At 38.3% G+C, this 12426-nt stretch overlaps 1 protein-coding gene across 2 annotated transcripts in view; it reads left to right on the forward strand.

The window, feature by feature from the left end:
* The first annotated feature begins 3459 nt into the window (after window positions 1-3459).
* sv2ca (synaptic vesicle glycoprotein 2Ca) overlaps window positions 3460-12426 on the forward strand; it is a 28096-nt gene continuing 19129 nt past the window's right edge. Inside the window, exons 1-2 of one of the 2 annotated variants that reach the window (XM_008336644.3) lie at window positions 3460-3673; window positions 11163-11964. In XM_008336644.3, the coding sequence (XP_008334866.1) occupies window positions 11367-11964 (598 nt within the window). In that variant the 5' untranslated portion in view covers window positions 3460-3673; window positions 11163-11366. Of the gene's footprint in view, window positions 3674-11162; window positions 11965-12426 lie in introns of those variants that run through there. The other variant, XM_025053391.1, reaches the window with a different exon arrangement.

Raw genomic sequence — 12426 nt, forward strand, 5'->3', positions numbered from 1 at the left:
CCTAGAATGGTTTCCCGGTCAGTTCCAGTTTTAAATAATACCACTGATGAAGAGACTGTTGTAACTAACAAACTCTCCAAAAATTACTACATGGGAAATTTTGAAAATAAGATAATAGTGATATTGTAAAAGTGATGAGAGAAAATTCCTTCCCAAAAAATCACAATCCTGAGGATTGCTTACTTTATAAACCTCCACCAAGGTTACTCAGTTCCCACAGCACTCCAAAACCTGATCAGTATAAATGACCCACCTCCAAATTCTCAGCATTCCAGGCTTGCAGTATATTCTTCATCCTTGGAATACTTTAAAAATCTGTCCTTTATACTTTATACCTGGATGACTCACAAACAGTCTACTGCCAATAAAAAACGTTGCTTGTGACAAAAGGATCACGATCACAGCCCCCTTGTGCATACATTTTATTTAATCCTGACAGTTAAAGCAGGGTATAAATTTGAACCAGAGTCGTGAGGCACAAAGGATAATCCTTGCATTTCTATTGGGAGACGTGGTTTTCTGTTGAATGACGGGAAACTGTGGCTCCCACGGATTAACTCTACCATTTTAGAGCTGATGGTTCACGTGTTTTAAAATGATTCGGTAACATATTCACCCTGGTTTCCCTTCGAGGGTGATTCCTGTCATCACAAACTAGGTTCTTAGATTAACTGTTTATTAGTAATCATGCAGGTGGCGACACATTTTCCTGTGCTGTCTGTATTTGTCCCATTTATTTGGAACTGATGAGCGATAGCCAGCTGCATAAACAAAGGCTCTCGTGTACAGGTAAATAGATGGACATGCATATGAAATATAAAAAAACACAAAGACTCAGTCAGCACCAGGATTATAAGCATGTGTAACCCAGTATAAACACACAAATACATACAATAATATTATTCATTTGCACAAAAACACCAATAAAAACAATCTTTAAACAAAGACTGAATTTTGAACATAACAAATATTCTTGGTCTTTTTACAAAGACAATCATTTTTAGAACAGTGATCGTTTGAAAAAATTATACTTTTTGTTTGCCTTTAAAAAAAGGAATCAGACTTTCTGTCAGTGAAATAAATGCACCTGGGCCTCTGGTCTGAAATACATTCAGCTCACATCCTTCTCTCATAGCCTGTTCAATCGGTTCCAGGACAATAATCACAATCCATTTGACATTCTTCCCCCTCGTATTTTGGCTCAGCTACTTATTTCAAGACATTGCAATGGTAGACAGAACAGAAATAAGGAAATCATGTACTGCCTTTGTACAGTTTGACTTTGTTAGTGAACTTTTCTGACTGTATTTGATTTGAATTTGACCAATCAAAAAGCATTTTACATCTTTTTAAAACATCAGATTAGTTACCTGATGTCATATTTTTCGTTTCTCCTTTGTTAGGTTTTCCTTTTGATCAATTTTCAGTCACAGAGAGCCATAACTCCTGCAGACACTATCTAATGTGCTGTCATCAATCGTGTATCAACCTATTTTATTTCTCATATGAAACAATGACGGTCTCTTATTGGATGTTCTGTTGCCATAGCTCATCCTCTCATCATTGATCATTGCTGCTCACCTGTTTTCAGATTAGTTTTCATTACATTTTGATAGAGCAGGACTTCCCACACAGGCTGCTGTGATCCATCAGTGACTCCAGTGTCCCTTAGTGTCACTTTGAACAGTGTCTTAGTGTTGACCCAACCAGTAAACAAAGATATATGTTCTCCTAGATCTGAAATGAATGCAGAATATATTGCTTATTTCTTTGCTGTGTTTTCACTATACTGACAGCTATTCACAGATACTGTGAAATATAAAAATTCCGCACTTTCCTTCGTAATAAACCCACTCTACTATACACTAGCACATTTCTTTTTCCTGTGCACGTTGATGTGACAAGGAGAATAGTCTATAGACCTAGAGGAGATGACGAGATTGCACTACCGGCATGTGCAGTGGCCCATGTGTATGCGTGTGTGTGTGCGTGTGTGAGGGTCATTCTACTGTCCCGTACATTAAGCTAAGTGCTCCTCTGCTCTCATGTTGTGATAAATGGAGTCTTGCTCCTTGGGGGAGGTTTGTCTTCCAACTGTGAATTAAAGAAAAAGAGAGAACTAAGCCTCGGGGCAGTGCTTCTGTAAATCATCAAATTCAGAGGTTCATTTTTCTTATTTTGTGTGTTTGTGGGGGTATGTTTGCATGTGAATGCTTCATTTACAAACCAGTTCAGTATCTTTTGTGGAGAGTATATGGCAGAAACCACATCCATGACTCTGTGGTTGAAGCCTTTTTCTACAGTTAATCCTACAGAGATGCAGCTTTAAAAAAACAAGAACTAAATATGGGTTAGGGTTAGTCAAAAACATCAGGAAAACCTGCTGTTAGTTATTTCTGCTTGTGCTGATATGGTTTGTAGACTCTAAGGACATGAAGTGTCCTTGTCCCACTGTAGCATCTGTCCCTCGTCTGGTTTGCTCCTTCTTTTAAAGAAAGCAACAGCCAAACACTCTCTCTTTCATTATTCTAAGAGGGTTCTTATTTAAAAAAGGTTATGTAACTAATACAACAGGGTTGTGCAATATTTTAGTGTGATAGTATTACACTCTTTGTAAGTGCAATTAGCCTACAGTATCATGCAGACTCTACACACTATTCACCACCAGGCATGTTTTTTAAGGCTTAAAAGGCTGAAGTCATTACTAAAGGTGAGTTGTAGAAAACATGGTGAAAGTATAAAAGTGATAATAAATAACTCTTAAGTAGTACTACTATTATTATTATTATTATCAAATTATAGAAGAAGACATAAGGCATAAGGGCTAATACAGTGTGGGCTTTTTTATTTATTTATTATTTTAGCAAACCTGGTTTGGGAGTTCTCACTGATTTTCTTTTTGCTCTTGCCACCGGGGATGGGGAAAAGCACTATTCCCTATTATTAGAGGTATGTATCAGCATTCATTAAAGTAAAAAAAAGACCAAACATTTATTCTCACTGTATTTATTATTGTTGATTGTATACAGAGAAAAACGGAAAAAGTGTGAGGTAGGTGGCGTATCTGAGCGGACGTCAGACACGATTGTCAATATTGCTACTCGATTTTACTCTACTTCGCAGGCATTTTAATTAACCCCTTATTCTCCAGGACCCCTGCATTGGAGTCCCAGATCCTTTTTAAAACGCCTCTGGATTAAAAAGTAATCAAAAAGAAATGCCGGTTTTTGAACTGAGAACCCGAAACTAATTCAATAAACAACACTCATTAAATGTTAGCGGACTACAAATATTATATTATTATTATTATTATATTTAACATTCTACCTGTGCAGTTCCACGATGTTCAGTTTCTTAACGAGATTGTTCCATCAGGAATTAACCGCATCACTCAATGAAATACGGTTATTGATTAATTCAGTGTTCCTCCCTCCCTCCCTTCCTGCATCCATTCTTTCCTCCACCCTCCCTCCTACCAACACACTCTTAGCTTCTCTGCTGCAGCGAAAGGCTGCATTGAAAAAAAAAATCCCGCTTGCGCGCTGTTAATTACGTGATTTTATTCTCATTCTAATCTACCATAAAAAAATTAAAAAAACATTTTTCCTATCAGACCGAGCCTGGTGAAATGGGTTTGCCTCAGCTCTGTCCACTCTTCTCTACATAAATGACGGTAAGTGAGGACTTTTCCATCTAAAAACATAGTGTGTGAGCCAAATCTAACGAATCTAATATCCGCTCCTTCAGTTCAGAGTTAGAATTAAACTGAGACTGCATCTTATTAGCTTAAGTCATGAAAATATGCATGTTGCAATTAGTTTTAGGGCTCATATTCTGTGGTTTTAAGCATAGTTTAGGTTGATTTGAAATTCAAAATGTCATTGCATGATTAAATAATACTGTAAATAATTTGTGTTGAACCCCATGTGAAATTACAATTGAATTTTGTTAGTTTGAACTGTTTCGTAAGCTTCACCTAGTTGTATGTTTATTAAAAACCAACTAGTGCAGATATTATTGACCCTTTCTATTGCATCAACTGTTTTACAGTAGAAAAACACTAGTCCTGGGAAGGAGCAAGAGTTTAGTTTCCCTGGCTGCTGCACACGTACTGTGCATGCTGTATTGCAATCCATGCAGCAACCTGCCCTGGGGCAGTTAAAGCACTCTGCACTACCACCAAAAAAGAAAAAAAAAAAAGAAAAGAGGAGGAGAGGATGTGGGAGCAGAAAAACTGACTCATCCGTAAATTGCACCTCGAGAGACAGTGGGCAACTGACAGGCACACAGCCGCTGAACTAGAAATGTGTGGCCAAGTGCTTTGTGTGCAAGGCGCATGCAGGCTGTCTTAGTGGCAGACCTGCTGGGTCGACACCGAAGGTGTTCATCAAGGAAAAAGCATCAAAGTGATTGCAGGTTGCACCATTCATTCAAGTGATGGCAATTTTAAAGATGACGTAGGGTGTGTCTGTGTGTTTTTATTCAGCCGTAATGAACATTGTTCTCATTGTGAATCAGACAGACAGAGCCCTGCATTGAGAATCTCCTCTTCAATGGCCTGTAATTTTGTTATTTTTTTAAATAAAATTATACATCATCCCATGAGCTATTTTAAGAGAAAAAACTTTTTTTTTCCACAAATGAAGTCCTACTATGCCATGTCAATGATGATGACAATAGAGAGGCAAGACATTAATGGATTTGTTGTTATTTCCAAAATAGTTACAGTCCATGTTGCTCTTATAATTTTGCACAGGACACACACTTTTTGCTGCACATCAACACAGTACATGTTCCCGCTTCAGCTTTTTCTCGTCTTCTATCTGATGTTTTTCTTTTACCTGTGTACAACCTAAACACAACTGATCAGAAAAGAAAAGCAATTATTTCCCATTTTCCATAAAGCAAGGAAAATTAATAGAAACAACACTTTTTTTAACTGTTTCCCATCTTTGCTCTTTAAAGTAGTTGAGCTGCTAAGCAGACACTGGTCATCGGGTCTGAATCTATATTTTCATGACGTAATGTTATAACAGAAGACAGATGTAGACTCATGCACGTCCATTTTTAAACACTGGTTTGTAATTTCAAGAATTGTTAATATTGTTGATAAAACACATACATGTCATGGGGACCGATGTTGTCATAACAGAAGGGCACAAAAGTTTCTCTAAAATTCCAGTCTAAGCATTCAGATTGATGGTACCTTCCTAACGCCATGGCAACTGCAGCTGTCCCATGAAATCGAACATACCTGCTTTTGGACGTTTTCTTGATAGATGTTTGTATTTTCCTCTTTAAGGTTAACTAAAATAGCAGATAGCAAAACTTCCTCAATCAAACCCACCATCTGCCCATTTGTCTACTGTATGTCAGCAATTGTAAAAATGCTTTTTCCAATAATGGGCTTTGGGCTTAAAGGCCATTCAGGGTTTTTATCCATGGCATCAACGATTCAAAAAAAAGAATTCCTGCAATGGGCCTGCAGTCTCACTGACATGTTGTGGGAGACACATTTGGGTCTTTAAATTGGGAGTAAATTCTCTGTAACGACTGATCGCTTCTGATGAATGCTTCTGTGATACCCAAGGTTCACAATCAATCCTGCTTCTCTAAATGTTTTACAAACTTCATTAAACCAATTGTGCTTATGTTTAAAACATATACCGCTGACTTTAGTTTTTATTGTACTTAAAATATATATATAATACAATAATACATCATTTAAATTGAATAAACAACTGTTGCTTTTTAGATTCAGCTTTTAGTGCACGATTCACATATCTGTCATTACAGGTACTTTTTATTCTTATTCCTACATCAACATAATTCCTCCCCCACCCATTCCAGTTATGAATGACAGCATGGTTTGATGAAACCTCTAACAGAGGACGTCCCAGGCTGCTTTGTCTACTCCTTTCCACATGAGGTCACGAGGCTCACTTTCTCTCACTCTCTCTCTTTCTCTCTCGCTGTCTCACTCTCTCTTTGTCTCTGTTTCTCTCTCTCTCTCTCTCTCTCTCTCTCTTTCTCTCTCTTGCTGTTTTGATGGGATTACTTGCAGCTATGCCACTTAGAGTAGTACGACGGCAGATCCAGAGATGTACTGGCCAGGTTGGAGATGCACTAAATGGGGGTGCTTCAGGAACAAAATAAGTTAAAAAACTGAGGTTGTACTTGTACTTGTTTTGCTTTTGTTTTGAGTTAGAACAGTCACAGGTTAGATGAAGTTCAGCACCATGGAAAGTGGTAACTGTAGTGCCTTGATGGGCTACAACAACTGCAACAAGATGAAAGCACTGGCTGATGTTAATGTCAATATTCCTTATTTATCCATACTGCTAAGCTTCACATGCTCTATGCCAAGAGCTGCAACTCTTAGAGTTCTCATGTAGCCCTTTATTTTACTCTTTTCGTAGTGAAAAACTGTTTTTTTTTACTTTGTACCACTTTTATTAAAAAGTAAGTAGTAGTAGTAAAAGAAAACAGTAGAACTGAAAAAGCAAAAAAAAAAAAAAAAGAAAGAAAGGTGGCCTCTTCTACCTTTTCAATGTGTCAAAGCAGTAAGAATTTATCAATTAAAACACATAACTGTTCACTTCAACTTCATAGCAACATCAAATATCTGTAAAAATGATTTGACACTAAATCCAACAATCAATAAAATGATAAGATTGAAAATATAATCAACAGCCCACGAGAAGAAAAATACTCTGCTGCCAAATATTCCTGCCTCCATTTTTTTTTTTAGAAACCCTTTAAAAATGTACAGTCAGTACAGACCTGAACTTCAGGTCATGCATAAAACATTCATGAACTAATCAGTGCAGATGTTGTGTTGCTTATTACACTACAATAAACTATATTAATGTCTGACCCTAATGGCAAGTCACTGAACATATTCTAAATGTGCAGTAAAATAAAAATCATAGTAATGCTTGGTATTTAAGGTACATCACACCAAAGTTTAAATGTTGTTACAAAAGAACGCAGATGCCAAAACGAAAGTAGTGCTTCATTAAAGAGGCTGTTTGTGCAGTTTTATCACAACTGCTGCGGGCTTTTGTCAGCTGTGGTCAGGTGGGGTTTGTCGTCTGTGTGCTCAGATGTCCTTTGAGCTTCACATCACCACTGACAGGCTTCAGTGTAACACTCCAGTGATTTTCTGACAGGCAGGCTCCACCAGGATCTGTCATCTTTTTGCTGATGTGTATCTAAACTTACTGTATGCAAAGTATGGGCGTAACATCTAACAGGAAGCAATCCTGCTACAATTGGTCTGCTTGTTGAAGGCCATGACTATAACTATGCAAATCCTTCAGATTCATCTTTGTTTTAATATATGCTCAGTACCACCACAATGACCCCACGAAACGGAGGGAAAATGAATTAAAAAAAAAGAAAAGCCATTAAACCTGTGTGAGCAACCATCCAAAATGTAGTGGCTATAGTATGTTAAAGGAACTGCAGTCTGTCAAGAAGGGTTGAGTTAAGTATCCAGAGGTGATTATTGTATTGGCTGGTATTTGCTCATGTGATGTGCCTCATCCTTTTCCAATTAATAAAATATTTAATGATAAATGATTGATTAAAGTAATTTGTTATCCAACATATCTTCGTATACAGTAAAGGATGGGTAATATGCAGTAACATCTTTAGTGGTTCATATATGATTAGTTTATTCTCTTTAAACCAGTTACATGTCCCAGGTACGGCTTAATAAGGTATTTAAAACCCAATCCGGCAACTAACAAGTGCCAGGATCATAAGAGGTGAGCAGTCATAAATGAGTGTGGTCACATAGTGACATACTTTGGTACTACTAGACTATTCGTCAGAGTGTATTAGCGGTGGCGGGACGGACACTCAGACAAACAACAGTTAGAAACCAGACTAGTCACCTCGTCCATCAGCCTAAGCAGACCTATAGAGTCCCACAAAGTCCACTGAGTAAGGTGTTGGGTACCAACTCGAAGGCTACTGGTCCTAACCCTTTACCTGAAGGGCTGATCAGATACGGGTCATCTGTACTTGAATGAGAGTGTAGGTGTGCCCTGTACCTCGAGTCTAACAAGTCGTAACTACAGAAGTCATTCAGTGAAACAAAAGGAAATTCGAGAGTCACGTTGTATCAGCTGCATCATTTTGCATGGTTAAACAGCATTATAGGAGCCTGAGACGGAGTTGTGATTTGTATCCTTCTGACTTTCACTGTTCATTATAGAGGCCTGTAGTGAGCGGATACACTGGAACCACACACACAGCCTGCACAGCTCACACACATACAGTTGTGTTCAACATTATTTAACCCCCAATGTTGTAAAGGACTTTAGCGAAATCAATATATATTTGTAATAGTGTTCTTAAAGAAATCCAACAAGGACTTGTAAATTAGCTAAATGCAACTAATGAAAACTAACTTTCTTCACTGACACAATTATTCAGCCCCTTAAAGATTACCACACTTAAGAACCGAGATTCAATCAAAAGCTTTCAATCAAGCATTGGAAACGCCTTTGATGTGAACAGAACCATAACAGGCAAAAATCAAGCAGATTTAAAAGGACTGTGATACTCCGCTCCTTCTAGACAGTTACTTGTATCTTTGTAACACGGTGAAGTCCAGGGAATGGTCAAAGAAGTCAGGAGAGGAGGTAATTTCTCTTCATAAGAAAGAATATGGATATACAAAGATTGCAAAGACATTAAACATTTGAAGAGACCCAGTCGGACGCATTATTCCCAAGTTTAATGCTAAAGGCACAGTGGAAATGCTACCTGGGCAGAAAGAGGATGCTGATGCTGACTGCAGTCTGGTACCTGAAGCAAAGAGTGGAGAAAAATCCCCGGGTGACTGCTGAGGAACTGCGAAAGAATTTGTCAGAGGGAAGTAGTCAGGTTTCAGCTCCGACTATAATACGCACACTGAGAGATGAAGGCCTCCATACCAGAACTCCCAGGTGCCAACCCCTGCTGACTCCAGTTGACTCCAGTATGTGAAAAACCACATGGACAAAACACAAAGGTTTTGGAAAATTGGAACTCTTTGGGCCTATGGATCAACAGTGAAGAATGAAGAACAAGACCTATGAAGAAAAGGACACCTTCACCTACTGTAAAGCATGGTGGGGGGGGTCAGTCATGCTTTGGGGCTGTTTTGCATCTTCAGGTACAGGGAATCTCCAGTGTGTGCAAGGTACCATGTATCCCATTGACTACCAGGAGATCTTGGATGCAAATGTCATGCAGTGAGTCACATACGTAAGGCTTCCGTCTTCACGTTGGAACTTCCAACAGGACAACGATCCCGAGCATACCTCCAAATCTACCAGAGCTTGGCTGCAGACGAAGGCCTGGAACATTATGGAGTGACCATCGCAATCCTCTGACTTAAATCCAATTGAAAATTTCTGGTGGGATTTGAAGAAGGCAGTTGCAACACACATGGGCTAAGATAGATAGATCGTTGTCAAGCTATGTTTCACATTATAACTGCCAAAGGATGATGTACAAAGTACTAAGGATGGATGTGACTAAGGGGTTGAATAATTTTATAAATGTTGCAAACGCAAAAAGGACATTTGTTGGTATATCACCAGAAATGTTGTTGTAATTTCAATTGCATTTGTCTAGTTTACAAGTCCTTCTTTGACCTGATTACAAAAAAGATTAAAAAATAAATGTCAAACTTGCTAAATCACTTTATTGCAGTGGGGGTTGAATAGTTTTGAACACAACTGTAACTGTGTGGCTTCATGCTTTCTAAACTTCTACATTTGATGTATCATTTGTTATCATATTAAATAATATTAGTTATTTTTTAAAATGTGTTTTAACTAATTTAATTCCACAATAACTAAACTATTACAATGCAAGTTTTTTTTAAGTAATTTGTCAGACTATTTATGCTTGCTTTGTATCTTTTCTAGTTTTTCTGAAAGATGATCCTTATTGTATATATTTAACTTAACTTAACTTAACTTTACTATTGTTATTGTGTTTTACATTTGTTATCTGCTCCATGTTGGTACCTGGGAAGTTCCAAAAATCCACATTGTAGACCTTTATTATAAACATATCTTTAGCTAAGATTTAGCTAAACAAAGTCTCATTAATTATATTTGTATGAAAATGTTAATACACAAAAAAATTATAAAAAACAACTTTATTAATAATTGTTTTTTTAATTTACTATGTTACTATTATGCTCTGTGTGAAGTTGTAATTTAATGGTATGCTTGTAAACTAGTAAGCTATAACTAACTATAATTGTTATATAGACATGACTGTATGTGTATGTATCTGTGGGAGTGAATGAGAGAGAGGGAGCAAGAGAGTACGCATGTCCAGTAACCCTGTGCCCGCTCTTGTCCATTTCTCCTTCCTCCCTCTCTTTACAAAGATTAAATATGACAGGGCGGTTCCGGTTGAATCGGCGCTCCCATTATAATAAACCGGCTCTTTATTGGAGGCAAATTGATTTTGGGGCAGAGTCTTGTTATGAGCTGCTGCTCCTCAAAGCCAGTCATGAGTCAGCAGATTCACAGGCTTTGTTTAAAAATGCTTGCATTTTCATATAACTGTAGCAAACTCATGAAATATAAATCAAGCAGAATGGCTGCTTTAAATAGCATTGATTCATTTTAAGTAACTGATGTTATGTTGAGTGTACATTGAATTAAAAGAACACATTAACTTTTTCCCATGCTCTCTGACAAACATTTGTTTCATTGACTGCCATTGGTGGGTGCTCTTTTTATACTCAATCTAGATACCTAATCTGGACCTGGTTACTTTATGATCTTTTTGGTTGTACCCTGCCCTTGTCTCAGTTTCTAAGAGTCTAAGTTTGTTGTAGACATTCATTTCTAAATTGGTTGCATACAGTTACAATGCATTGTGATTCAATCAGCTAAAAAAATACTCAGAGATTGGTGTAATGTTACAATTTTTATTTTATTTTGTTTATATTTTACAACCACCACTCAGGATTTTAGTGTTCTTCCAATTGCTAAAATCAAAACACGTTTTTGACACATGTTTTTAATTCTATTTGCTTTTATTTTATTTTTCTTTCTCTCATTTTTTCTTTTTCCTCCCATACGGTTTATTACATTTTTTCCTGATCTATTTGTCTTCTGCCCTTTCCCCCTCTATTTCAGCCTGACTCATGATTGCTGCAGCCATTCTGAGTTATTTCCTGTGGTGACTACAGGCTGAAAGAGTTTCTTGTAACATCTTGAGTCTCCTTGATCTCAACATCCCCGCACAGCTCAGTGTGCAGCGGCTGCCACCTGCACTTGCCCTCTTTAATCTATTGTTAAGCATCTATTGAACCCCAGTCTAAGCCGACTGACAGAGCCAGCATGGAAGACACTTATAATAACAGGACTTCACTGGCCAAAGGGGCAAAAGACATGGTAAAGGAGGCCAAACGCCATGCAACAAAGAAAGTCAATAAGGTGGTGGACCGCGCAACAGACGAGTACTCAACTCACCACAACTACAGCCGATTCCAAGACGAGGAAGACGAGGATGAGGACTTTTACCGCAATCCACCGAGACGGGATAAGGAAAGTTACCCTGACAATGAGGAAGGCTCCAGTGATGCCACGGAGGGCCACGATGACGAGGACGAAATCTATGAGGGCGAGTACCAGGGGATCCCGTCAGCAGGAGATGGCAAACATAAGGAGGGCCAGGTGGCACTGGGCCAGCCGGTGTCAGATGCCACACGGGATCGTAAGGAGCTGGAGCAGGAGAGGCAAGCCGATGAGGAGGAGCTGGCCCAACAGTACGAGCTGATCATCCAGGAGTGTGGACATGGGAGGTTTCAGTGGCAGCTGTTCCTCGTGCTTGGCCTGGCGCTCATGTCAGATGGAGTAGAAGTGTTTGTGGTGGGCTTTGTGCTGCCCAGTGCAGAGACGGACATGTGCGTGCCTGACTCCAGCTCAGGATGGCTAGGTAAGGAGGCCTGTGTGTGTTTGATTTGTACTGAGGGCAATAATTTCCTACAGTCACCAAGGTACCACCCTCCCTAATGCCTTTGCCTTTACGTCTTTTGGGGTTTATTATAAACTGGATTAGAGCCACCTACTGGCTGTTGCAAAAGGAAGTGAAAGATAAATACTGGCAGTGCTGCAGAGAATAGACTCAATCTGGTTCATTATGATTATTATTATTATTATTATTTTTGTTTACTTTCATTATTAAGTGATTTTTAAAAAGTCTGGAGACGTAAGAATAAAAGAGAAATTCTAGTATAATAATTTATAATTCCTTAATAAGTTTGAACATCCTAGTTGAGAGATGCATGTTTACAGCTCATAGATTATACAACCATAAATGTAATAAAATGTAGTAGGACAGACATTTGTTAATGTAGAATATGTAGTTTTCCTTTTAAGTGGGCTTTCACTGTGGTTG

Source organism: Cynoglossus semilaevis, chromosome Z (assembly GCF_000523025.1).
Source record: "Cynoglossus semilaevis isolate Cse_v1.0 chromosome Z, Cse_v1.0, whole genome shotgun sequence".
Classification (NCBI taxonomy): domain Eukaryota; kingdom Metazoa; phylum Chordata; class Actinopteri; order Pleuronectiformes; family Cynoglossidae; genus Cynoglossus; species Cynoglossus semilaevis.